Genomic DNA, 25,756 nt, shown 5'->3' with positions numbered 1-25,756 from the left:
TTGGAACGACGAAAGATTATAATTATTATAGTTGTTGTGATATGTTGAATTAGGCTGAGTATATAGCCAGATAATGAATAATAAGTGACGGCTCTCAAATGAATGCGTACTTGAGAATAAGCCGAGATGATATACATAAAATAAAGTAAGAAAGAAAGAAAGAAAGAGAGAAAGAAATGACGAATTCAATGTGTCTTTGTAGCCACGGAGCTGGATACACAGCTGTTGTCATGATTGACAGTTTTACAACATGAGGACTGGTAGGGTCCGAGAGAGAGAGATTCTGTCGTTTCAAACAAGCTTAATGTTACCTGCAGGATTCCCTTTAATTTACCAGTGGAGTCTCAATTCCATTCTAATGATACGTTATGAATAACACTGATAATTTTCCGATTTTGCGAAGGATGAATCCCTTCCCATGCTTATGCATTAAATTAGCTCGTGATTGAAGTTTTGAATTGTTTTACCTTGGAAGCTGGAGTACCTGAGTTCGACTGATGTAGGAACGAAGAATTTAAGCTGATACTATGGCTTGATTAGGCCATATCTTCAAGATGTATTGTGTGAAATATGTTTGATATTTTTTCTGTGTATTGTGTTTATGTGTTTTACTATTTCCCAAAGTGTTCTATGGTGATGGGTTCGTTTCCAGCGTTGGCCGATCTTTCTTTAAATATACTTTCTTAGGTAAACCCGGGAGACACGTATGTGTTCAGTGTAATATATAATTGTCATGGTCAAATGGACCATATGTTTGATATGCGGCGATGCAATCTAGTGTCTAAAGTAGTTGTACTGGTGATTTCATTCCAAATCATGATTATTAATAATTAATTAAATATATGATTGATTAATTAATTAATGACGATTTAAGATAATTAATTAATCAACAGAATGGATGCCATTTAATATCCATTTTTAGTAGCTTATTAAAATATTAGATGCCATTTAATATCATTGTTATAAATAAATAAAATAACGTATCAGTGTGTATTAATCAAATGATTTGAGGTATGCCAAGGACCAACTACGACTGTGAATAAACTACAAGGACATGAAGGCATACCATGTATATAATTTTTGCATCAGTCTTGATTGTTTCTTTACTCATGTGTTGAAGTATGGCATCATCTCGTGTGGTTTCTATCAGTATGATAAAATGTTTAGAAAAATATATTTGAACGAAGATTCTTCTCATTTAATAATAGTAGTGTATTCCTCTCACATTATAGAGAATCCTACTTTCATTATATTTTATGTAGTGCCTATTTTCTTTCGAACATTCCATCGCCCGTATGCTTCATGAGTTCAGCCGGAGACGCAATGAAAGTAGGGAGGACGAGACTTCAAACCTTGTAAGTGACTTCTGAAGGTTCTCATCCAACAATTCCATATATATATATATATATATATATATATGTTTATGAAACCAAATTATGTAATAATTGCCCTAAATGACCCAGTATGGGTACAGTATACATATTTTCTGAATTTCAGCAGCATATTGTCGTTGCGCCTCGAAATGCCGCTATGTGACAATGTTGTCTGGAAAAATACTGACTCGAAGCGCATGTACCGCTTAGAATGAAAATTCGTTGATGACGGAATCATTCTGGTCAGAGTTCTAAGCTGAAATATAATCACATACCGCTTTTCTAGGTGCAACCACGATATGCCCATTAGACGAACATTCGGAACGTAAACAATCAGATGATAATAGTTATTTACGCAATAACCACGGAAAGCGATGTTTTAGGTTACGAATGCGATGTAAACTCATCATTTTAGTGGCTCTTGTGTACAATATTTTATTCCATAGTTTGGCTAATTTACTTATCTTGAATTAAATACTTTATTATGCATAATTTTTTCACGTCACGACTCAAATCATTTATGTTTCACTCATGCAGCGATGTTTTAATTTTATTTTGTTGTATGTTGCTATGAAAGTTATGAGAGGAGCTATGTAAGTAACACAGCATCAAAATTAATATTATTTACAGCAATGAACATTCCACTAATCTAAAACAGTCGTAAACGGTCCTTAATTAATGCGGGTATTACTAACTTCAAAATATACTGTTATGGTAGGCCGTATGGAGTACAAATGTATGCGACTTATTCATATAAATTTCATTTAATTAATTCCCAAATAATAGCCTGCCATTGTGGCTAACCATTCATGCTCTGCGTCCGTGATTGTGAACATAAGTTAAGCTATAAAAAAAATAGTCACTTCAAAAATGATCCGCTAAGAACATAAATTTAAGGGGACTATACAATGACCACCAAACAAGATTTACGGCAAACTCAAGGGAGACCGACGTAACGAGCTGACGAGGAGGACAGGCTGTATTTCTCCAGAACTCTCCCGGTCCTTCCCACTGGAGACAGCCCCTGTTCCCTTAAAGACGAAGAAATTAGGAAACAGGCTCATTATCATAAAAGTAGGGACTAAATGAAAAGTGGACAATGATTTTCCTTTTCTTCCCTTTGTCTCACAAATGGACGGAATCATTTTCCTTTTCGTTCATGCATATCGTGCACCTTCGAAGAAAATTCTGTGGTACGCCTCGTAGCTCTTCTTCTTCTATTCCATTATAATTTACAATACATCACTCTCTAACTTGTGCTCTGCGTAAATCTCATACTGAAAACAAATTGTAAGTCTTCTAAGTGTTGAGGTAGGCCATATACCACACGATATTGCTAAAGAGCTATACGATTTGCGAGAGCCTGCTTGAAATCTGGCCAAGATATCATCACATTTTTTGTCATTTAAGACTCTGTTTCACAATGCCTTTCTAAGTTTAACGCGACACTCCGGAGATAAAAACATACTTTTACCTAATGCTCGGATTATCACGAAACTTTGTGGGAATGTCACCTACATAAAGGTAGAGATATCAGGAGTTCTTCTTTCCTATATTTATGAACGTTTTAATTCCATTTTTTAACAAATTTAATTAACATGTCAATGTAAATTCGTAATTAGGTAGACAATAGTTCTTTTAAAAGCAATGCTTATCGATTTCTCTGCACATAATGTATATAAGGAAAGATATCGTACTAAAGTTTGCGTAATTTTTACGTTCAAAAATTTCGGACTTAAATTACCCTACTAATTGAAAAATTCTTCAGTCCAAAATTCCATACTCAGGTTTCTTAATAAATCTCTGACACATATACCATACAAATTTTCTTACATTTGAAAGAATATTATGGGAGAAAAATGGGATTTTAATGTAAAATTACAATTCGCAAATAAAGCATTATTACCGTGATAAATTGTTTGAATTCAGGGGAAAAGCTTAGTGACAAGAAAAATGAAACTCAATCCTATCAATTTCTGTCATTAAAAAATTTCACCAAAATGACCGAAATATCAATTTTTATCTCCGGAGTGTCACCTTAAGACGGTTTCAGCTCTACGCACATTTTCACACAAAGCAGAGCAAGGACGCATGGTTTTCACGGTAGACAACTTCCCGTAAATCGCTTCCAATACACCGTACTATTTTTTATATATGTTTCATCAATAAAGATTCCTTGCTCAATGGTGTACCTAACATGAAGGATATTATTACTCGGCACGTAATAATCGCGATCAGTGGGCGCGTCAAGTTAATCACGTGTCTCACCAGCACACTATCAAGCCTAACAGAACAGTGAATGGGACAAATGTCTGCTGTAAGTTAACTCTTTGCTCGTCAGTTGGGTAACCTCTTATCCTGGTCACAGTATAAGTAGTTTCTTAAAAGTAAAGGGAGCCTTTCAAAGCCAATAAGAAACCATCCTGACTCAACCGTTTTTTTCAGAAAATTGGGCAAAATTAGACGTTCATTCTTGGAATTATGCCCATAATACCTCCCAGCAGACTTGTATGTTTGATATTCTTGAGGTCATGGAATATCTTAAGACCATTTGTGGTCGGCTGGAGGATCTCATTTTCTCGTACGACTGGCATACCATGGGATCAATAATAAATTCCAATCTAGTTCTCCTGTCGATCACTGTTATGCCAGTTGTGCGTCTACTTCGATTTTCTGCAATACAGTCTTCCTCATAAATCTCGTAGTTGCCCTCAAACAACGCTGACGCTATTTTTCTTCCAATCAGACGGCGGCTCATGCTCCGTAGGAGGTTTCCATAGCAGCAGGAGCCCGCGACATGTGCTAAGTTAATGTTACTTCAGCCTTTGGTCTCATTTCGTGATACCGGGTCGGGAATGAGGTGAGATAATGTTGTTGGCACCAGGCGAGTTGGCCGTGCGGTCAGGGGCACGCGGCTGTGGGCTTTCATCCGGGAGATAGTGGGTTTGAATCCCACTGTCCGCAGCCCTGAAGATGGTTTTCCGTGGTTTCCCATTTTCACACCAGGCAAACAAACAAACAAACAAACCTTAATTAAGGCCACGGCCTCTTCCTTCCAACTCCTAAGCCTTTCATATCCCATCGTCGCCATAAGACCTATCTCTGTCGGTGTTTCGTAAAACAACTAGCAAAAAAGAAAAGTTGTTGGCTGGTTTTACGTCCGGATGCCCTTTCTGCCGTCAACATCAATTGAGGAGGTAACGAAGATAGAATGAATGAGGTTAAATGCAATTGTGTAAGGATGTAGAAGGAATCGACTGTGGCCTGCGAATAGGAATTATTTCGGCATTTGCCTAGAAAAGAAAATGGGAAAACCATTCTGAGGATAGACGATGGTAAGGTTCGAATCCATTGGTATCCCGAATATAGAGCTTTACTCCAGAGCACGAACGGTTACACCACTCGGTTACTCATAGCTGCTGGATATAATTAATATTTCCCCCAAGATGGGAAGGAATTGAGGGGAAGAATCAAGGAAGAAATGCTGACCCCGTGTACAGAAAGGTAAATGCGAAGAGATGGAAAAGGATAAAAATACAACTTCTGTAGATATTTTGCGGTAGCTTAAAGAAATCAATAACCACGTTTTCTCATAAGGGAATAACGTACGAATCAGACTCTTGATTTTGCTCATATTTTACTATATACCGTTTTTCTACGCATGTAATAATTATGGAGAAATGTGGCATTTCCCCTTTTGGCCCTCTTAATGAAGCTAATACTAATGTAATAATATACAGAGTGTATCAGAACTATACCGAAAAATATTAGGGATGCTCTCGGAGTTGTGCTAAGAAACATGGTGCAATCGGATTGTTGGAGAAATGTTTTTCTTTTCGGGAAAATGAGCTCACATTGTTACTTCCGGGTGCGCGATTCAGATTGACGAACTCGCCGTGTTTCCTGTGCCAGAGTACAAGCTGCTGCCGTGCTTCGGAGATGAGAAAGGGAGGGAGAGGGAATGGGGGGTATGATGGAGACAGAGATAATGCTCCGCACGTATGTAAAAGTTTGATTTTTCGACTCGCACAGGATTGTCCTTCCCTCTTACAGGCAATATCCATAGTGGTTTATTACACAGCTGTAACTGCACACACAGTACAAGAACACACTGTAATTAAGACACACTTGTCAGTCAAGGAATGCTTCAGATCATTTCTCCTCTTGTCTATTGGTCGCAGTGACGTTCTTTATTGTTTTAGATTCTCGAATATGCAACGCTGCTGCCCCACGATTGTGTATTCCTTCACTCACAAATTGTAAATGGAATGAAATAATGAACGCAGGAAACTGTACGCCCATTGATGTTTATTACAGTAGATGTTCAATGTATGGCCCCTACCTACTTCGAAGTACTGTTCACAAAGTTATAATAGTAACGTTTGGACTCTGCGCAGGATGTGTGGTGTGCCGTGAATCACCTGGAAAGTTGCCCGTATTCTTGGTACAAGTTCTTCTTCTCTTTCTTCGGGTTTCGCGTAGTAGTCAGTTTGTGCAGAACAAACTGTACACTGCCAACTGGGGCTGGGAAACGACCATGCGAAACGACCGAGAAATTTGAGCATTCGCATTCTCCCACTCCCCACTTCCCCTCCCTTCCCTTCCCTTCCCTTCTTTGACGCACAGCAACAGGCAGTGGCTGGCTCTCTGACATAGCAAATACGCTATGTTCGTCAATTTGAATCGAAAGCCCGGAAGTAAGTAAGTAACCGCATTACATCGGAAAGCATTTTCTCGGCCAATCCCATTGCACCATCGTTCTTAACATAACACGAAGAGCATCCCTGATTTTTTGTCTGTATATTTCATATACACCCTGTATATCCTAGTGGACGTTCCGGCTGTCACTGAACTTAAATACCGAGTTTGGAAAAAATCTATTTTAGTAATGTTCTCGTCAGGAGAACACGAACAAACAAACAAACAAACAAACAAACAAACAAACAAACAAACAAACAAACAAACAAACAAACAAACAAACAAACAAACAAACAAACAAACAAACAAACAAACAAACACAAAAAGTAGACAGGCGAAAATTAACTGAACAACATTTAGAATACTGTAAACTTACACATACACGAAGTATTTGGCAAAAGCTCTAAGCATACAGATAAAAAGACAATTAGGAAAGTTATTATATTATTAAAAACCAGTTTTCCAATACATGACAATCCTTTATATTTAGGATAAAACCATTAGTAGATAATATAATTAGGACATGTTTCGCTCATGCTTAGTGAGCATCATCAGCTAGGAATAACTTAGTGCAAGGTAGGTCAGGGCCGCTATACCGGTATATATAACGAAAAGACGTCTAAAAATACATTGATAAAATACGAATTTCAACAAAAAATATCAGTAAGATTATATTGTGTCTATTGAAACAAATAGTGACTATTAAATTGCTTACAGTATGGGTAGAATGAATGACATGAAGATGTTACAATAATTATTGTACAATCGCACCGAGAATTACCTCTCTATTCCACTTCCCACTTTTCCTCCCTTTATGTCATTCATTCTACCCACATTTTAAGCAATTTAAATGGTCACTATTTGTTTCAATATACATAATATAATCTTACTGATAATTTTAAAAAAGTTAAAATTCGTATTTTATCAATGTACTTTTAGACGTTTTTTCGTTATATATACCGGGATCAGGGCCCTGACCTACCTTGGACTAAATTATTTCTAGCTGATGATGCTCCCTAAGCATGAGCAAAGCATGCCCTAATTATAATATCTACAAATGGTTTTATCCTGAATATAAATGATTGTCATGTATTGGAAAGGTGGTTTTTATTAATGTAATAACTTTCTTATTCTGAAATCCAATACGGTTTTATAATGAGATTCATGACTTGCAAAATGACAATTGTTTAGAAATACCGTAGATTGCTTTACCTCTTTCTGCTGTTATTAAGGGGACAGGGCGGCCCACTAGCACATCAGTACTGCAAGCTCCTCTCTCGACAGCGATCTGAATGTAAAAGAAAAGTTTAACAATTATTGGAAAACAATCCCCTCTGCAAACTCACCCCGTCATATATCAGAACTGTGTACATTCAATTTATCAGGTTAAAAATATGTGAACTTCAGTTGCAGACTTAAGCTCAGGTAATAAATTCTTCATTTTTTGAAGTATAATTTAAATTTAATGAAGAAGGTACATCTTTGGCTAGCTTGCATATAAAAGAATTCCAACTTTTATGTGTCAGCTACTACAAGCAAAGTGAAGAACGCTTTCGCAAACTTCAACAAACTTCAACAACTACATAATTTCCGAAAATTAGTTATATATGAGGTCGTGTAGTTTAATAAGAGAGGAATAAATTTAAATTTCACTCATCAGAAGTTAGCTAAACGGACCATTTACCACAATTTCAGTGCTTCAAGAGTTAGAAGATTTTGCAAAACTCCACATCTACGGGAATAAAAAAATTATCAAAATATTCTGGATTTTATTTATATTTACAAAGTTTTTTTATTTTTTTATTTTCGTCAACCATGTAAGTTTTTTGGTAATATTGAGAAGCAACTGAGAAAAGCAGAAACTATATCAGTTGCGTCTCTTATCACAAAATAATGAATCAGGACGGGCAATGTCTTGTTCTTGGGAAGAGCTGGGAAGTGTATGACTTGAAATCAGCAAGTAGACAGATTTAGAAACACAAGCTACCCTTAAAGATGACAAAAGAGCGAATTTTAACATGTGCGAAATAAAAAATCGAGTTCAGTGCAAAGTGCAAACAAATTATTTTGGTGATACTATTGTTGTTGAGGTGCTGAAAAGAGGCACAGCCAACATAAAAGTATGGAAAAGATAGTGCCTATCAAATGATCAAATCACCTCAATGTTAAGGAAAGTGAGGATGTTAAGAAACTTATGAAATATTTCGATTCATCTTCCGAGACGGCAAAACCGATCTGCTCTGCAGTGTTGCAAGATTGCTTAGGGCGAAGTGGACAATAATGATGCTGAGTATCCAAACGAACAACTCCATTGATTTTCAATGTGTAGTTCTTTATAATATATAAAATTATGACCTTTGAAAGTAGTTTTGTAAACTTTTGTTCTATTATATGTTGAGTTTTGCAGAAAATCCATAATGTTCAACCCTAGTTCTCTATTTTTGTTAATAAGTATTTTGAAAAGTGCCTGATAGTAATAACTTTTTCTTAATTCTCTATTATAAGTGAACTTTCAGTTTAATATATATATTTTTTCTTTCGGAAGATAATCAATAAAATGTGTTTCCTGATCCTTTTACTTTTGTACTTGTTGAGTTTTGCAAAAACGGCCCTCAAATATTGCATGCTTCATGAACATACACTGAAATGTATATAATGGTTAAAATCCAGATCTCATATATGTAAGTGAAAGTTTGACTCAGAAATATTCCAAATCTGTATGCTCCCCAATTCCTAACTCACATCATCGGCCAATTTTATGCCAGGCAATACCATTAATCACCGCTCAACAGGTTCGTTTTAGACGTCATTTCAACTTCAAGAAAGTCGATTGGATGAAGTTCTCTTCAATGCTAGATGCAAAATTTGGACGGTTTCCCCATTTACCGAAGAATGTGACAAACTTGTAGATATTGCCAATACTTGCTCACGCGCATCTATTCCGAGACGCTGTAGAACTAACTATATCAAAGGAATGAATTCCGAAACAGCAACATTGTTAGAAGAATATTATAGCCTATATGAAGAAATATCTTGTGCAGCTGATACAGTTTTGTCCTCTATCTCTGAGACAAAAAGAGAACTATGGGCAAAGCTTATGACATAGTGTGATATGAGCAGGAACAGCGAAGAAGCTTGGAGACTTATACTTCACCAACTAACAGAAGTAGTAGTGCCACATCTTATGTCTCAGCAAGCTGGATTCAGGACGGAGAAAAGCTTCATATCACAAGTCCTGAAACTGACACAACATATTGAAGACGGCTTTGAGACACGACAAATCACGGGGACGGTATTCATCGACTTGTCAGCGGCTTATGATACAGTCAACCGCAGACTTCTCCTGCGAAAACGCTATAAAATCACCGAAGATTATCAACTCACCTACATGGTAAGGAATCTCCATAAAAAAAGAAGACTTTTGTTGATGTGACACTACTACTTCTGTTAGTTGGTGAAGTATAAGTCTCTTTAGCACCTTTAAGAGATGGCATAACAATGATTTAGGTCGATAACTTTTAGGGTCTTCCCTATCTATGCCTGGTTTATGAACGGCAATGACTCTAGCTTCCCTCCATAATTTTAGGAGTTTTCAGGACTGAATACAATTGTCTATTACCTCAGTTAGCCATTTGATTGTTATAGGACCAAATTTCTTAAATTGTTCAACTCTTATATCGTCCAAATCAGCTGCTTTAAGATTCTTACACATCCTCAATTTCAGGGAAAAAGAAGTCGGTGGAGATCCCAGAAGAATGGGTTACCTATGTAATGTTTATACTAATGACCAGCCTCTACCAGAAGGAAAGGAGAGTTTCATCTACGCAGATGATCGTGCTATTATTACAGAAGCTAGCCAGTTTGAGACTGTTAAGCGAAAGTTATCTGATTCTCTGGAACAAGTTACTACCTTCTATAGGGAGAATCAGTTGAAATCAAATACTAACAAAACTGAAGTCTGCGCTTTTCATCTTAAGAACAGAGAGGCTACTAAACCACTCCACATCTCCTGGGAAGGAGCCGCTCTTGATCACTGTGCAACCCCAAAGTACTTGGGAGTGAGCTTAGTTCGTGCTCTCACCTCTAAGGAGTACTGCTTCAATATCAAGAAGAAAGTAACAATGTGGTGCGGAAACTAACACACATGGTGTACACGGCCATTCACCCTGAGGGCATCTTCACTCGCATTGTGATATTCTTCTGCCGAATATGCGTGCCCGGTGTGGTATAGATCCCGCAATACCAAACCGGGTGGACGTCGCTCTTAACAAGACTTGTCGAATCATCACTGATGCCTACGACCTAAGCCTTTGGAAAACTTATCCTGCCTTGCTGGGATTGCACGCAGACTAGCCGAAATGAAACATCCTCCTCCTACCTCCTTTTCATCATTATTTCCCTCTACCTTTCACAGATCATCATCATCTTCATTTTCTTTTTCTTCTTACCTATCCTGCTCTTCACCTCCCAATCGAAGGCGATATATCGGTACCTTTCAGAAATATATATATTTAATGTATATGAGTCTTCCTTAATATCAATACGTGTGATCATTTTTATTAATACTATTACAGATATTATTGTTAATATTGCCTTCATATTATTGTCATCAGTAGGTATTATTAACAGTGTTCTACGTTAAGACTGGTTAAGTGTAAGAAAGGGAGTACATCCCTAACATGCCAGAATGAATAAACATATTACTATTACTATTATTATTATTATTATTATTATTATTATTATTATTATTATTATTATTATTATTATTGTGGTTCTCTAAAGATAATGCCTCATCTTCTTCAATGCAAACGGTGTCCAACTTCATGTACTATGGAAAACCTCATGAGTCCCTGAAAGCGGCTAACTATTTGTCAGCAACCGTATGAGTTTGTTCTTCTGCCATGTTCTGTGGTCTTCCTAGACCCTTCCATTGTGTTTCGTCATTTACAAAGGCAGTGTTCACATTAAGGAACCAACACAGCATTTATTTTTCCAAGCATCGTGCTTGATAGGATGTAACCTATGTAGTCCAGAACTGTCATATTGGGAATTTTTGTCTTTGATGTTATGATTGCTATGTTGTTATATATTTGTCTTTTGTTTGTATAGTTTTATTTATAGACTAAATACATATTATTGTTTCTGATACGATAAATAAAATAAGTTGTAATGTGTGCGATATTATCCAGATTTTTAAAGGCATTGTGAAAACAAGTAGAGCTGTTCTCAAATTTACATATTATTATTTTGCAGCAATGTAGGATTTGCACTATAAATACTATAGTCCATAGAATATCTGCATGATTATTTCACTCAAGTGATAAAAATTCGTCGACCTAGTTTATACCCATCTGTTGCACGATTTTACATCATCTCTGACGATCTGGGTGCAGATAAAATTATTATGTGTCTTCGATTTTCCTTAGGATTCATAATTTATAGTCTGAAAAACTGGATGAATTGAAACTATTTTAACTTTCGCAGAAGTGGCCGATTGTAACAAAACTGAGAGATACATGGTGGCGTCATGATCACGTCAATAAATAAATAAATAAATAAATAAATAAATAAATAAATAAATAAATAAATAAATAAATAAATAAATAAATAAATAAATAAATAAATAAATAAATAATAAATTCATAAATAAATAAATAAATACATAAATAAATAAATAAGTAAGTAAATAAATAAAACAATTAATTAAATGTAACTTGTGGTCTAACTGCCTTGTGTACCGATACGTCTAGTCAGAATTTACACTCAAAAGGTGACTTGAAGGAAATTAAGAAATTATCACAGTTTCGGCACCGGATAACTTTATCTCTAGGGTCGTCGGGCAACTGTTATGGTAACATTTTCTTGGGTCCAGAGAGAGCTTTCTAATGGTTCTTCCCCCATTATTGTCATAAGTGATTTTTAGATGGTCAAATCACAGGATTTTCAGAAATTTTATGACATTTTTTCCAGTACCTGAGAATATCCAACTATTAAATGTACCGGTATCGCTTATAGTTCGCCAGGAACAGCCTGTGATATGTAGTTCATGACTTAATGATATCTGTATTGAAACTTGTCATGTAATATTACCTATCCCCGGAAGGATTTACAGATCAACTCACCTCGGTGTTCCATAGTCCAGAGCTGTTTCTAGCGTGAACAGCAGTGAAGCTGATAACATTCCCTAAATCACAAGAACATTTCAACCCTGGTTCAGCGTCGAGAAATTCCAGCGAAGATACCCATCCTGAACTTAAGAGTAGTAGTAGTAACAGCTGTACTCTACACATCTGAAATAAAATTTCCATTATTGATACAGAACATCAGACAGATAGTAGGTGAAAGTATTAGAATATTATGTTGTTCATTCTGATGTATCATAAAGTACAAAATTACTTTTCGACATTTAATTTTACCTAACCTTCAAAGGAATAAAGTTGTATTCTATATATCTCTCTTTATACACTATAAAGCATACTAACTCATTTCAGCTTACACCATGTATTCTTGCAGTTATCGGAAATATTTTGGCTGATTTTGGAGCGCATAAAAAATAATGGTTCTATGTGGGACTATTTTTACGGTTTTCGGAGACGCCGATTTCATGATATTACCCACCATGAGTTCCTTTACATGTCAGTAAATCCATTGACATGAGGCTTTTGTATTTGAGCAACTTCAAATACTACTGGACTGAGCTGGGATTGAACGCACCTTCTTGGGGTTTTGAACATATCGACGCTGAAGAAGCAATAGACCGTACCTTGTAGCTTACAATGAATGCTCTTTCCGTTCAGTACTTTCCTTACGACTGGTCACACCTCCCAGGCCCATATGGTTATACAGTCCATCAGAAAAAATTCCGTTGTGTTCATTTTGGTATGCCTGTGTATTTTGTATTTTTTACAATTTGTTTTACGTCGCAACGACACAGAGAGGTCTTATAGTGACGATGTGATAGAAAAGGCGTAGGAGTGGGAAAGAAGCGGCCGAGGCCATAATTAAGGTACAGCCCCAGAATTCGCTTTGTGTGGAAATGGGAAACCATGGAAAACGATCTTTAGGGCTGTCGACAGTGGGCTTGGTACCAACTATCTCCCGGATCCAAGCTCACAGCTGCGTGCCCCTAACCACACGGCTAACTTGCCCGGTGATATGCCTGTTTATAATGGAACATGAACCTTTTATACGATATACTGTCGGAGTGCGTAAAACGTCATGCAAACATACATCCCTACAGTACTGTATAGTAAGTTTCATTTTCCATCACACGTAACCTTAGGAAAATGAACATAACGAAAATTGTTCTGACGGACTACATATCCACAAGTGGCTGGGAGGCGTGACTTGTCTTAAGGACTATAATGGATAGGAAGAGCATTGTAAGATACGAGGTATTGCTTCTTAGACGACGTTATTGTGGTTATACGCTTAACAGCAGATAATTATTACCGCTATCATATAAACAATGTATTCTTCATATTAAAAAATGCAATTTCGAACAACGTTAACTAGAGTTTCACATTGACTTGGATTACGTACCTCCTCCCCCCTCCGAAACCCACCGATTTGATACACACAAACGATGTGAAGAGACCTATCATCAGCAATTGACGCTTTGACGGTCGGCTTTTTTGGGTCGTTATCCAGGAGCATTTTGTGATTGGGATGTTTCGCCGAAAACTGTGTTCTGCAGTATCAAGTGTTCCGTTACCTTCGACTGCTGAGAAGCTCTCAGTGGCAATTCCACCTAAATGTAACATAGTGCAGGCTGCTGTGCACCGCTCACCTATTGGTCCACCACAGTCAGAGAGGTGGGGTGGGGAGATAATCGGTCGTTGATTGGTTGTTATTTGGCCAAGGATTGAACCAATCTGCAGCCCGGCGTTGGTTTACCTGCCTTGGCGATGACAGGTAACTGGCCTACAGCGGCTACCATGTCCTCCAAGATTTAAGGAAATTAATTTCTTATTATATCAGAAATTTAACAAAAAAGCAAAACAGGTTCACTAATACAGTCTTCAAGCATCACATACGGCACATGTACACGTGGACATCGCCTGATGGTCAATATAAAAATCAGATTGACTATATTTTGATCAGTTCAAGATGGAGGTCTTCTGTAATGGACACCAAAACTTGTCCAGGTGCAGTATGTGGCAGTGATCATCAGCTTCTTAGAACAGAAATAAGAATAAAATTTCAAACACCAGTTAAAAGATCACACAGGATACCACAAGTAGTTAATATGTCGTCTTTCAAGGAATCATTGGCGCGAAGAGCCTCCATATTACAGGATCCAATAACAACTGCAGAAGGGCTGTGGAATGTGACAAAAAACTGGATAGAGTCCTCTTTGAATGAATCTCGAGTACCAAATACTAGAAGGCAACAGTGGATCTCTAACTTGAGCCTTCAGCTTGTAGAAGAAAGAAGGTGCCTAAAAAAATCTGGCATTAACACTAAAGAAAAAAGAGAGCAAATGTCTGATCTTGATAGAAGGATTCAGTCTTCTTGTAGAAGAGATAAGAATAATTTCCTTAGTAACATTTGTTTTGAGATTGAAGACCATGCAAATCAAAACCACAGCAAGGATCTTTTTGACAAAATTAGAATAATCACTCGAGAATTCAAGCCATATTCCTGGAATATACAGAACTCAAAGGGGGATGATGTTGTGGATATAGAGAATGTTCTGGAAACATTGAGATTATACTGCCAGGATCTGTACAGTGAACAATGTAATGCACAAGACCAAGTGAAGATAGACAAGCAGTCAGATCCTGAACCTGACATCCTCCGAGATGAAGTAGAAATGGCTTTGAAAATGCTGAGAACTGGAAAAGCGTGTGGACCTGATGGAATAAGTGCAGAAGTCTTGAAAGCTACAGACGGTGCTGGAATTGAAATGCTGTTGAAAATCTGCCAAGCAATATGGAATTCTAGAAGATGGCCCGAGGAATGGGTACAGTCATTCTTTGTCCCAATCCACAAGAAAGGATCGAGGAAAAAATGTGAAAATTATCGCTTAATTGCTTTGATTTCACATGCCAGTAAAGTTATGCTACATATCCTGCACAAGAGACTCCGGGCATTTCTAGAGTATCAAATTCCTGAAGTCCAGACTGGATTTGTGAAAGGAAAAGGTACTCGAGAACAGATCTTAAGCCTAAGACAAATCATAGAAAAGGCTAGAGAATTCAATGTTCCGGTATATCTGTGCTTTATTGACTACCAAAAGGCCTTTGATACTGTCAAATGGAACCATCTTTGGAAAATTTTGGAAGACATGGGTTTGTCACTCCATTTTATTGATCTCCTCAAGTCCTTGTATAAGGAAAATACAGCCACTGTGAAGATTCAAAACAAACAGTCTCAGCAGTTTCATACGAGGGCTGGAGTTCGCCAGGGATGTATCCTGTCACCGTTACTTTTCAATATCTATGGTGAATATGCAATGAGAACTGCATTAGAAGGCAGGGACAAAGGGTTTTCCATTGGGGGATGCAAGATCAACAATTTGAGATTTGCTGATGACACCACCTTGATAGCATCATCTGAAGAGGAGTTGACAGAGCTGATCAAGAGAGTAGAAGAAGCAAGCCTAGAAATTGGATTACGCCTAAATCGACAGAAAACCAAAGTCATGATTGTTGATCGTAAGAACAACAACAGTCCACATATCAAACAGATTGGAGGGTGTGAAGTTGTACATCAGTATGTATACCTAGGCTCCTTACTATCCAATTCTGGTGATTTAAAAGATGAAATAAAGCGCAGAATTGAAATAGCAAAGGTAGCAATGATCCGTCTGCGGAAGATCTGGAAAGATAACAACATCACCATTAAGACAAAAAAGAAGCTCGTTGAATCTCTAGTCTTCTCAGTCTTCTTGTATGGCGCAGAGACGTGGACCATCCTCAAACGTGACCGTAAACGGATAGAAAGCTTTGAAATGTGGTGCTGGAGGAAAATGTTAAGGATTCCTTGGACAGCTCATCGCACATATACATCAATCCTGAACCAACTTCAGATAAAAGTTCGTCTATCGTGTAAGGTCTCTCAACGAATTGTACGCTACTTTGGACATATAATGCGCCGAGATGGTAGTCTACAAAAGCTAATTGCTGAGGGCAAAGTCCAGGGAACCAGACAACGAGGACGAATACCAACGCGATGGATTGACATGGTGAACGGCCCCCTACAGTGTTCTCTCAGAGTAACCACATTGAAAGCTTTAGATAGGGAAGAATGGCGAAGTATGGTTCATCGGCTATAGGGCTGAATATTATGATAGTCACGACGCCTCAGTCATGAGGCAAAACGAAGAAGAAGAAGAAGTATATTAGGCAGCGAGCCTATAATGACATTTATTTATAGTTTTCTTACGAAAGTCTTAATTCCAATAAATTATAGACAAGAAGCATACCACTGTTTTGTTCGAAAATAATTTAATGTTTTGAGTTTAATCAATGTTAGTACGTTGTTACTGTGTTGTTTTGTTTTATGTTGTAGACCAGTAGACGTGATCCACGAGACAAAAAGTATAGACTTTTACTCGTCGTTACAGAGAAAGAGCCGATGAATCGGAAACTCACTAATATTTGCAATGGTAAAAAATTAAATGGCGTATGGCTTTCAGTGCCGGGAGTGTCCGAGGACAAGTTTGATTTGACGCCCATAGGCCATCTGCACGGCATGATGAGGATGAAATGATGATTAAGACGAATCATACACCCAGCCCCCGTGTCAGCGAAATTCACCAATTAAGGTTAAAATTCCCGACCAAAGGCCAGCACGCTAACCAGTTAGCTATGGAGCCCGACTTTGCAGTGATAGAAGGAAGTCATTCTGTTTTGAAGTGTATTGACCTACCAAATCAGAAAGGAAATCCCCTTCATCGCTGAATTTAAATTTTGAAATGTCAAGGAGTTTATTTTTCTAACCCTTCATTTCTAATACTGATTGGGTACGATTAGGGCGACCTCTCTGAGGTCTGGAGAAGAGTTGCTGTGATTTTAGGTGCGAACAAAGTAGGTAGGGGTGCACCATGGACTGTAAAAGGAACCTTCACGGCATTGGCATTCGCCTTAGTGAGGAGAATGGAAAACCGTGGAAAATTTTGTGGGAAGGGTAGGTGGCAAAAGATGAAGAGTATGACCACGAGCGGGCTATGCGTTTTAGCAACTTACGGGTAGATACAGATATTGAGCTCACCTTATATTATTTTATTATTTACTCCGAGATGGAAAGTAAGGAATTATATACATTATCAAGGAAAATGTTCGATAAATTTTCCCTAGTAGGTTACTCTGAAAATGTTTTAATAAAAATCTAGGTTAACAATTGATATGGATTGGACCATCTGGGCGACAGCCCTAAATGCAGAACATTGATTGATTGATTGATTGATTGATTGATTGATTGATTGATAACAGAGTATAACAAATGCATTACCTAGAATTCACAAAGAATCAAAGTGATACGTTGTGATAAAAATACGAAAATTTTACTAAACGTTTTGACCATGGAAACATAAATTCTTTCAATACAGGCAAACCTAATATTTATTTTAAGGCCTAGTGTCGATTGTACCACTGACCCTAGCTCGTATCAGCAGTTAAAATATAAGTAAACCATATTACTTTTCATTCACCCATGTTTATTAGTACGAATTCATCATATCCTGTAACATCCCTGTTCGATAAATAATTGGACTGGTATTTTATAGATCAATCATGGAAGAGGACGTATATGACCTGAACTATGTATTTTTAACAATAAACGAACTCGGGTCTCACCAATTAGGGTCATGGCTTCTGAAGAATTTGGTTCCCATGCGGTCAATATTTTGACACTTTCTACCGTACAGCCTCATCGGGTGCACTGCCTCTCGTATCAGGTGGACCTCCGTTTGTCCCACAATGCTCAGTGACCATATCACTCATCAGTCCAGAACTGAAATCACTGTACTGACCATAAGCGAACCCTGATCGTCTTGACAAGAGGCAGGTACGCTGCCGTACACCACAGTGCTGGTCGAATCACAGCATTGTTGAGAGGAAGTTAATCTCTGAAATGAACTCTATAAAATAATCCCCATAGGACATTTAAACGTTTACCCGACTCATTGGCTGAATGGTCAGTGTTGAGGTCTTCGGTTCAGAAGGTCCCAGGTTCGATTCCCGGCCGGGTTGGGGATTTTAATCGTGTCCAATTAATTGTTCTGGCTCGGGGACTGGGTGTTTGTGTTTGTCCAAACACTTTCATATTCAGACAACTTATTATAATTCCAAGCACCACAGATACACGCAATAGTGATTACATCCCTCCATATAGAGTTGGCGTCAGGAAGGGCATCCGTCCGTAATACAGGGCCAAATACACATGTGCGACACAGTTCGCACCTGCGACCCCACACATGTGGGATAATTGGAGGAAGAAGGAGAATATTTAAATGCATATTTCCAAGGAGCTTTAAACATTATCGATAAGTTTTCCAAGAAACGACTTGCAAATCCTTTGTATTCCCTCATCCTTTGCCTCCATTAAAAATCTCTTGAGAACATCACTTTATCAATTATGGATTTATTATTCCGCCGGCCCCGTGTTGTAGGGGTAGCATGCTTTCCTCTTAACCGGAGGCCCCGGGTTCGATTCCCGACCAGAACAGGGACTTTTACCTGGACCCGAGGGCTGGTTCGAGGTCCACTCAGCCTACGTGATTAGAATTGAGGAGCTATCTGACGGTGAGAAGGCGGGCCCGATCTAGAAAGCCAAGAATAACGGTCGAGAGGATTCGTCGTGCTGACCACACGACACCTCGTAATCTGCAGGCCTTCGGGCTGAGCAGCGGTCGCTTGGTAGGCCAATGCCCTTCAAGGGCTGTAGTGCCATGGGGTTTGGTTTGGATTTATTATCATTAATTTATTCTGGTCACTAGTGTGTATGTGTGATAACAAAACGAAGCAAAAGCAAAACCTTCATGCAGGCCATAAATCATATTCGAGGAGTGAAAGTGTAAGGCCTCCACTATCAGTAAACTCGGCATTAGGTGGGTTAGAACAGTTATCTCTTTGTCCAGCTTTCTTAGCTCCCTTGAATGAAACAGGTACTAAATTTTAGTGCGTGTCAACGGAATCTCAGAGCTTTGTGCTTTCTAATAGAGGAAACCTCTTTTAAAATCTTTCTACTTCCTGATTGGAAATAAAACACACACATTCTCACATAACTTATATGATTATCATTCGGGGTCACAGGTGTAAAACAGGTTTAAAACCATGAAAGTTCTACATAGTAGGGCCATTAAAAATTTGTTAGGAGCACCTTATTGGACACCAACTAAAGTTCTTCATGATCAGACTACGATACTGCCTTTGGAATTAGAGAATAAGTTCAATACCGCTGTTTATATTTTCAAAATGTTAACAATCAAATTCATAACAATATTACCAAACAATATAATAGAGATATACATCAACATGACACACGAAAACAACGGAATATTTATACCTGTCACTCAAGTACAGTAGATTATGGAACAAAACGTATGAAGAATTAATTGTTTAGGATATGCAACCAACTAACGCATGAAATAAAATACATTTCAACAATTAATTTTAAAATTAATTTAATTAAATTATTGTTTCAATCCTACCTAGTCCAAGAAATATGTAAAAAAATATATCTGTAAATTACTACGCTGAAAATGGAAAAATTGTTTTTGTTATTAGTTTTTGCTAGCTGCTTTACGTCGCACCGACACAGATAGGTCTTATGGGGACGATGGGACAGGGAAGGTCTAGGAGTGGGAAGGAAGCGGCCGTAGCCTTAATTAAGGTACAGCCCCAGCATTTACCTGGAGTGAAAATGGGAAACCACGGAAAACCATCTTCAGGGCTGCCGACAGTGGGGCTCGAACCCACGATCTCCCGGATGCAAGCTCACAGCCGCGCGCCTCTACGCGCACGGCCAACTCGCCAGGTTAGTTATTAGTTAGGATATAATGTAGTGTCTTTCAATTTTATTCTAGTTTCTGTTTATATAATTTATATGTTACTGTTTGTATTTGTACTATTGTAGTACATTTATCAGACTAGGATACCTTTGGAAGGTTCAAATTTGTTACATTTTGAAGGTAATGCATACGTCTAGTGTATACAGCCCTTTAGTGTGAGCTTTGCTCGCTGGGACTTCCATGAATAAATAAATAAATAAATAAATAAATAAATAAATAAATAAATAAATAAATAAATAAATAAATAAATAAATAAATAAATAAATATATAAATAAATAAATAAATAAATAAATAAATAAATAAATGTCCGCCTCTGTGGTGTAGTGGTTAGCGTGATTAGCTGCCACCCCCGGAGGCCTGGGTTCGATTCCCGGCTCTGCCACGAAATTTGAAAAGTGTTACGAGGGCTCGAACGGGGTCCACTCGGCCTCGGGAGGTCAACTGAGTACAGGTGGGTTCGATTCCCACCTCAGCCATCCTCGAAGTGGTTTTCCGTGGTTTCCCACTTCTCCTCCAGGCGAATGCCGGGACGGTACCTAACTTAAGGCCACGGCCGCTTCCTTCCCTCTTCGTTGTCTATCCCTTCCAATCTTCCCATCCCTCCACAAGGCCCCTGTTCAGCATAGCAGGTGAGGCCGCCTGGGCGAGGTACTGGTCATTCTCCCCAGTTGTATCCCCCGACCAAGAGTCTGAAGCTCCAGGACACTGCCCTTGAGGCGGTAGAGGTGGGATCCCTCGCTGAGTCCGAGGGAAAAGCCGAACCTGGAGGGTAAACAGATGATGATGATGATGATGAATAAATAAATAAATAAATAAATAAATAAATGAAGAATAAACAAATAAATCGTTGTAGGGTTAATCGAATGTCGTTTTGAAAAACTCTGTCAAACAGCCCTTCACATAAGTGTGTGAGTATTAAAAATGAATCTTGGCTAAGTAACTTAGACGGTAGAGCGCTGGACTTATGCCGACTCAGTGCAGAGTTATTTGAATGTACTGAAATGCGTCAACCTTGTATCGGTAGATTTCCGGGCAGGTAAAAGAACTCCTGTTGGACAAAGTTATGGCACCCAGATGTCTCCGAAAAGTGTAAAAATAGTTACTGGAACTTTAAAAAATTATGACCGTATTATTATTATTTATTATTTTAATTCATCAGAAAGTACAAATTTTAGTTTTTGCAATATTTCATATGGTCTAATATTTACACACATGAAAAGTGGATAATACGTGATGACTTTCACTGTGAGTTTATTTTCAAAATGAAGCACGGTCGCGTTCCATTGGTGGTCAACAAGGGCAAATTAAGTACTGTAAAACACTTACCTATATTGTTTAACACATTAAAACATGATAATATACTTAACTTACGATACCTTGGTGTCTCCACGTATGAGAAACTGAGCTGAGAGAAATCCCCTTTTAAATATCTTCGCTACATCTGCTATGTTCATCAGATTTGCTTCTGCCTGCTCAAGTCGTTTAGTCTCTCAGTGACGATGGATAAATTGTTATAGATAGTGAGCTATATTGTACATGTTGACGTAACCACAACCAGGACGGGCCAAATGTCTTGTTTGCAAGTTTGTATTCGTTTGCCATGCAATTAAATTGTTGGCTGGAATATATCAGAGCGGAGACGGAATGGATTTCGTCTGGTGAATGGAGAAGAAATATCCAACCGTAAGAAGAGGGAGAGGCTCGATATTGGGCAGACTTTCATTACTTCGGAGATAATTTTGCGATGGACTGTTCAAAATCGGAAGTATTAGAGCACGAAAACTGTGAGAGTACAACGGTTAGGCAAGGAACCTCAAAATTACTGCAGAGTATTGAGTGATTCGCCTATAAAACGGGAACGCAACAGGAATACAAGAATTCCTGGTTAAATCATTATAGTCCAGTTAGTTAGAGAAGATCACTAGTTGATTTATCACCTATGCCGCGCTACCCTCGCACTATTCAACACATTTTTCATTAATATTCGCATAACCTAGCAAAATATACACATCTAGAGGGAGGTTTCACACCACATACAACGTTTATGGTTCATGACACTTAACACAATGATAGAATTTGTTTCGTCGAAGTATAATTGTTGTTGTTGTTCTTGTCATCAGTCCATAGACTGGTTTAAAACAGCTTTTCGTGCCTCAATATTCTGTGCCAACCTTTTCATTTATACGAAACCAATACATCTTACTCTATTCCGTTTGTCATATCCATGCCTTCGTCTATCTCTACCGTTCTCAAAGCCTACATTCCTTCAAAAACTATCTGAACAAGTCTTAAGATGTGTCCTCTCTCCTTGTGGTTGAATGCCACCAAATGGTTCTCCTCTCTCTACTGCGAAGAGGATCCTTACCTAGTTGTATTTACTTCCTCATAAACAAAAGTCAGCATCATCTACACCAGTTCGCCTCAAAATAGCTTCATTTTTATGATTGGATCTACGCTTCTCACCTTCAGAACTTTTTGGTTAACACCACATTTCAAAAGCTGTTATTATATTTTTCTTTTAGTTGTTGTTCATGTTTCACTTCAATACGGTGTCACAATTCCGAAGAAAGTCTTCAGAAACTTCTTTCTAATTTTCTATATCAATTAATCTTCTTAAGAAAGGTTTCGCATGCTTGTCCTACTCACTTCCATCATCGTTAGTTACTTTACTACTCAAGTAGCAGTATTATTGTACGTCCTTCAACATTTCGTAATGTAATAATTCTTGCATCGCCTAACTTAGTTGGACTGCACTCTATTGCTTCAGTTTAGGATTTATTTACTTTCTTCTTTAACTCTTTGCCCAAAACTGTGCTCGTACCAGTCAGCAATTTCTGCAGATCTTCTTCAGACTCACATGCATTCTTATTTTTAACAATCTGCTTTACCTCGCACTAACATAGATAGGTTTGATGGCGACGATGGGACAGGAGAGAACTAGGAAACAGAAAGAAGCGACCGTGGCCACAAATAAGTTGCACCCTCAACATTTGCCTCGTGTTAAATGGAAAACAATCTTCAGGGTTGGGCACAGTTGGGTTCGAAGCCACTACCTCCTGATTACAAGCTGATTGCTACGTGACTCAAACCACACAGCCACTTGCTCGGTACTCAGATAAACTAGCAATATGATCAGGAAATTTCAAGAGTTTCACTGTCCACCTCCGTAGCGTAACGGTTAGTACTACAGTCGAACGTCGATATCTCGAACCTCAATTCTTCGAATATCCAGTACGTCGAAATAATTGCAATTTCCCTGCCATCGTTCTATTCTTTCTTTCTTAATCTGCTTAACCTCCAGGGTTGGTTTTTCCCTCGGACTCAGCGAGGGATCCCACCTCTACCGCCTCAAGGCCAGTGTCCTGGAGCTTCAGACTCTGGGTCAGGGGATACAATTGGGGAGGAAGAACAGTACCTCACCCAGGCGCCCTCACATGCTATGCTAAACAGGGGCCTTGTTGGGGGATGGGAAGATTGGAAGGGATAGACAAGGAGGAGGGAAGGAAGCGGCCGTGGCCTTAAGTTAGGTAACATCCCGGCATTTGTCTGGAGGAGAAGTGGGAAACCACGGAAAACCACTTCCAGGATGGCTGAGAAGGGAATCGAAACCCCCTTTACTCAGTTGACCTCCCGAGGTTCAGTGGACCCCGTTCCAGCCCTCGTACCACTTTTCAAATTTCGTGGGAGAGCCGGGAATCGAACCCGGGCCTCTGGGGGTGGCAGCTAATCACACTGTCCTCTACACCACAGAGGCGGACTGCTCGAAATTCGATTACATTAATTTCTCCATTTCTCGAAGGGAGCCGAAAGTATTCTGTAACTCGAATTTTGTACGACATTAACTGTGCAATACGGCACTTCAGGTTGTGTGTTATTGTTCCTTAAGGTACTACAGTATATCTTCCCAGCACACTTCATTATGTTTACATAGCGGCTTATTTGTCCACGCTTGGTGGTCATGATCGTCTATATGGTCTGACACCGTGGTTATCCGGTTCGAGTCCCATTGATCGAAAACATTTTCACCATCAGAAAATTGGCTGGCAGGGTAGGGGAGGTGGTGGTATACGATTTATAATCACTAGATTGCGTGCCAAAGCCTGGGTTAAACTTTAACCCTCTCTGCAGCGCCCATAAGAATTGAGAGCATATGACGCTGTTAATTGCGATTTGTCCGTCGGATGGAGACGTAAAGCTTTGAGCAGACCGCTTGGTGTTATTCGACAGGAGCAACCTAAGTGCCGACAACGAGTTTCACCCTATCCCAACATCATCATTATCATCATACCATATCTAGACGTGCAGGTCGCCTATAAGTGTCAAATAGAAAGACCTGTACCAGGCGTTAAGTGCTCTGACGATGCTTCGATCCTACACACAGGGTCAGTCCAGAGTGAAAAAACAGAAGAATCTAACGAAATTTCTTCAAGATGTTAACGGACGTACGTTTCATGTTCCTCTAATCTATGTATTCTGTCTTCAACAAGTGTTGTGATGAAAGTGACAAAATAACTTCCAGTTCTTCTTCTTCTTCTTCTTCTTCTTCTTCTTCTTCTTCTCTTCTTAATCTGTTTACCCTCCACGGTTGGTTTTTCCCACGGCCTCAGCGAAGGATCACACCTCTACCGCCTAAAGGGCAGTGTCCTGGAAAATGAGACTTTGGGGTCGGGGATACAACTGGGGAGTAGGGCCAATATCTCTCCCAGGCAGCCTCACCTGCCATGCTGAACAGGGTGCGGTTGTAATATTGGAAAGCATAGACAACGAAGAGGGAAGGAAGCGGCCGTGGCCTTAAATTAGGTACCATCCCGGTATTTGCATGGAGGAAAAGTGGGAAACCACGGAAAACCACTTCGAGGATGGATGAGGTGGGAATCGAACCCACCTGTACTCAGTTGACCTCCCGAGGCCGAGTGGACCCCGTTCCAGCCCTCGTAACACTTTTCAAATTTCGTGGCAGAGCCGGGAATCGAACCCAGGCCTCCGGGGGGTGGCAGCTAATTACGCTAACCACTAAACTACAGAGGCGGACTGAGTTTGTTTTTATGTGGTTAAATAATACTTACGACAGTAACACACCGTAGTTACACGTGATTCGATTACGTGCAATCCTCAAAGGCAATATCTCCAACTTTCGATAATTCGAAATAAAATTCAGCTCCCGAGGTGACTCGAGATATCGAGGTTCGACTGTATTAGCACCCGATGAGGGGTGGGAGGGAGTGGGGGTTTAGTTAAAAAATGCTGATAAAACATAAAGAAAGTGCTTGTGTGTGTGTGTGGTACGTAGATGCATGAATGACGTCATACAGACATTAATACAAGTGAATCATGTTGATATTCAGATTGCAGTACACTACAAAAATAATGCAGAACAAGAACAACATGATCAAGGTCAACAGTTTTACAGCGAATGGTATGTTCAATTTATAATCTGAAATACAACTTTCGAGACTTCTTAGACAATAGATTCAAGAGATCCATTGGTTTTACAAATGATGTCTCTGTGAATCGTCAAAAGATCCAATCCATTGAGTCGACTTTTATTGTCAATTTCTGTTTATTCTATTTTGCAATAATTCCACGGGGGAGGAGGATTGCTGACGCCCATTATCTCTATTACCACCATTACCCCCATTACCCATTACCACCATTACCCTAGAGAAA

The 25,756-nt window shown here is 38.9% G+C and overlaps 1 protein-coding gene across 1 annotated transcript in view; it reads right to left on the bottom strand.

Annotated features, from left to right (window-relative positions):
* Positions 1–21,470, bottom strand: part of LOC136874893 (uncharacterized) — a 74,295-nt gene extending 52,825 nt beyond the window's left edge. Inside the window, exons 1-3 of the mRNA XM_067148598.2 lie at positions 21,458–21,470; positions 12,194–12,363; positions 7,284–7,359 (exon numbers count right to left, since the gene is read on the bottom strand). Of these exons, the coding sequence (XP_067004699.2) occupies positions 7,284–7,359; positions 12,194–12,361 (244 nt within the window). The 5' untranslated portion in view covers positions 12,362–12,363; positions 21,458–21,470. The remainder of the gene's footprint in view (positions 1–7,283; positions 7,360–12,193; positions 12,364–21,457) is intronic.
* Between the last annotated feature and the right edge of the window lie 4,286 nt (positions 21,471–25,756).

This window comes from Anabrus simplex, chromosome 5 (assembly GCF_040414725.1).
Source record: "Anabrus simplex isolate iqAnaSimp1 chromosome 5, ASM4041472v1, whole genome shotgun sequence".
Classification (NCBI taxonomy): Eukaryota; Metazoa; Arthropoda; class Insecta; order Orthoptera; family Tettigoniidae; genus Anabrus; species Anabrus simplex.
Note: the sequence above shows the minus strand (reverse complement) of the source record. Positions and strands in the feature narration are given on the sequence as shown.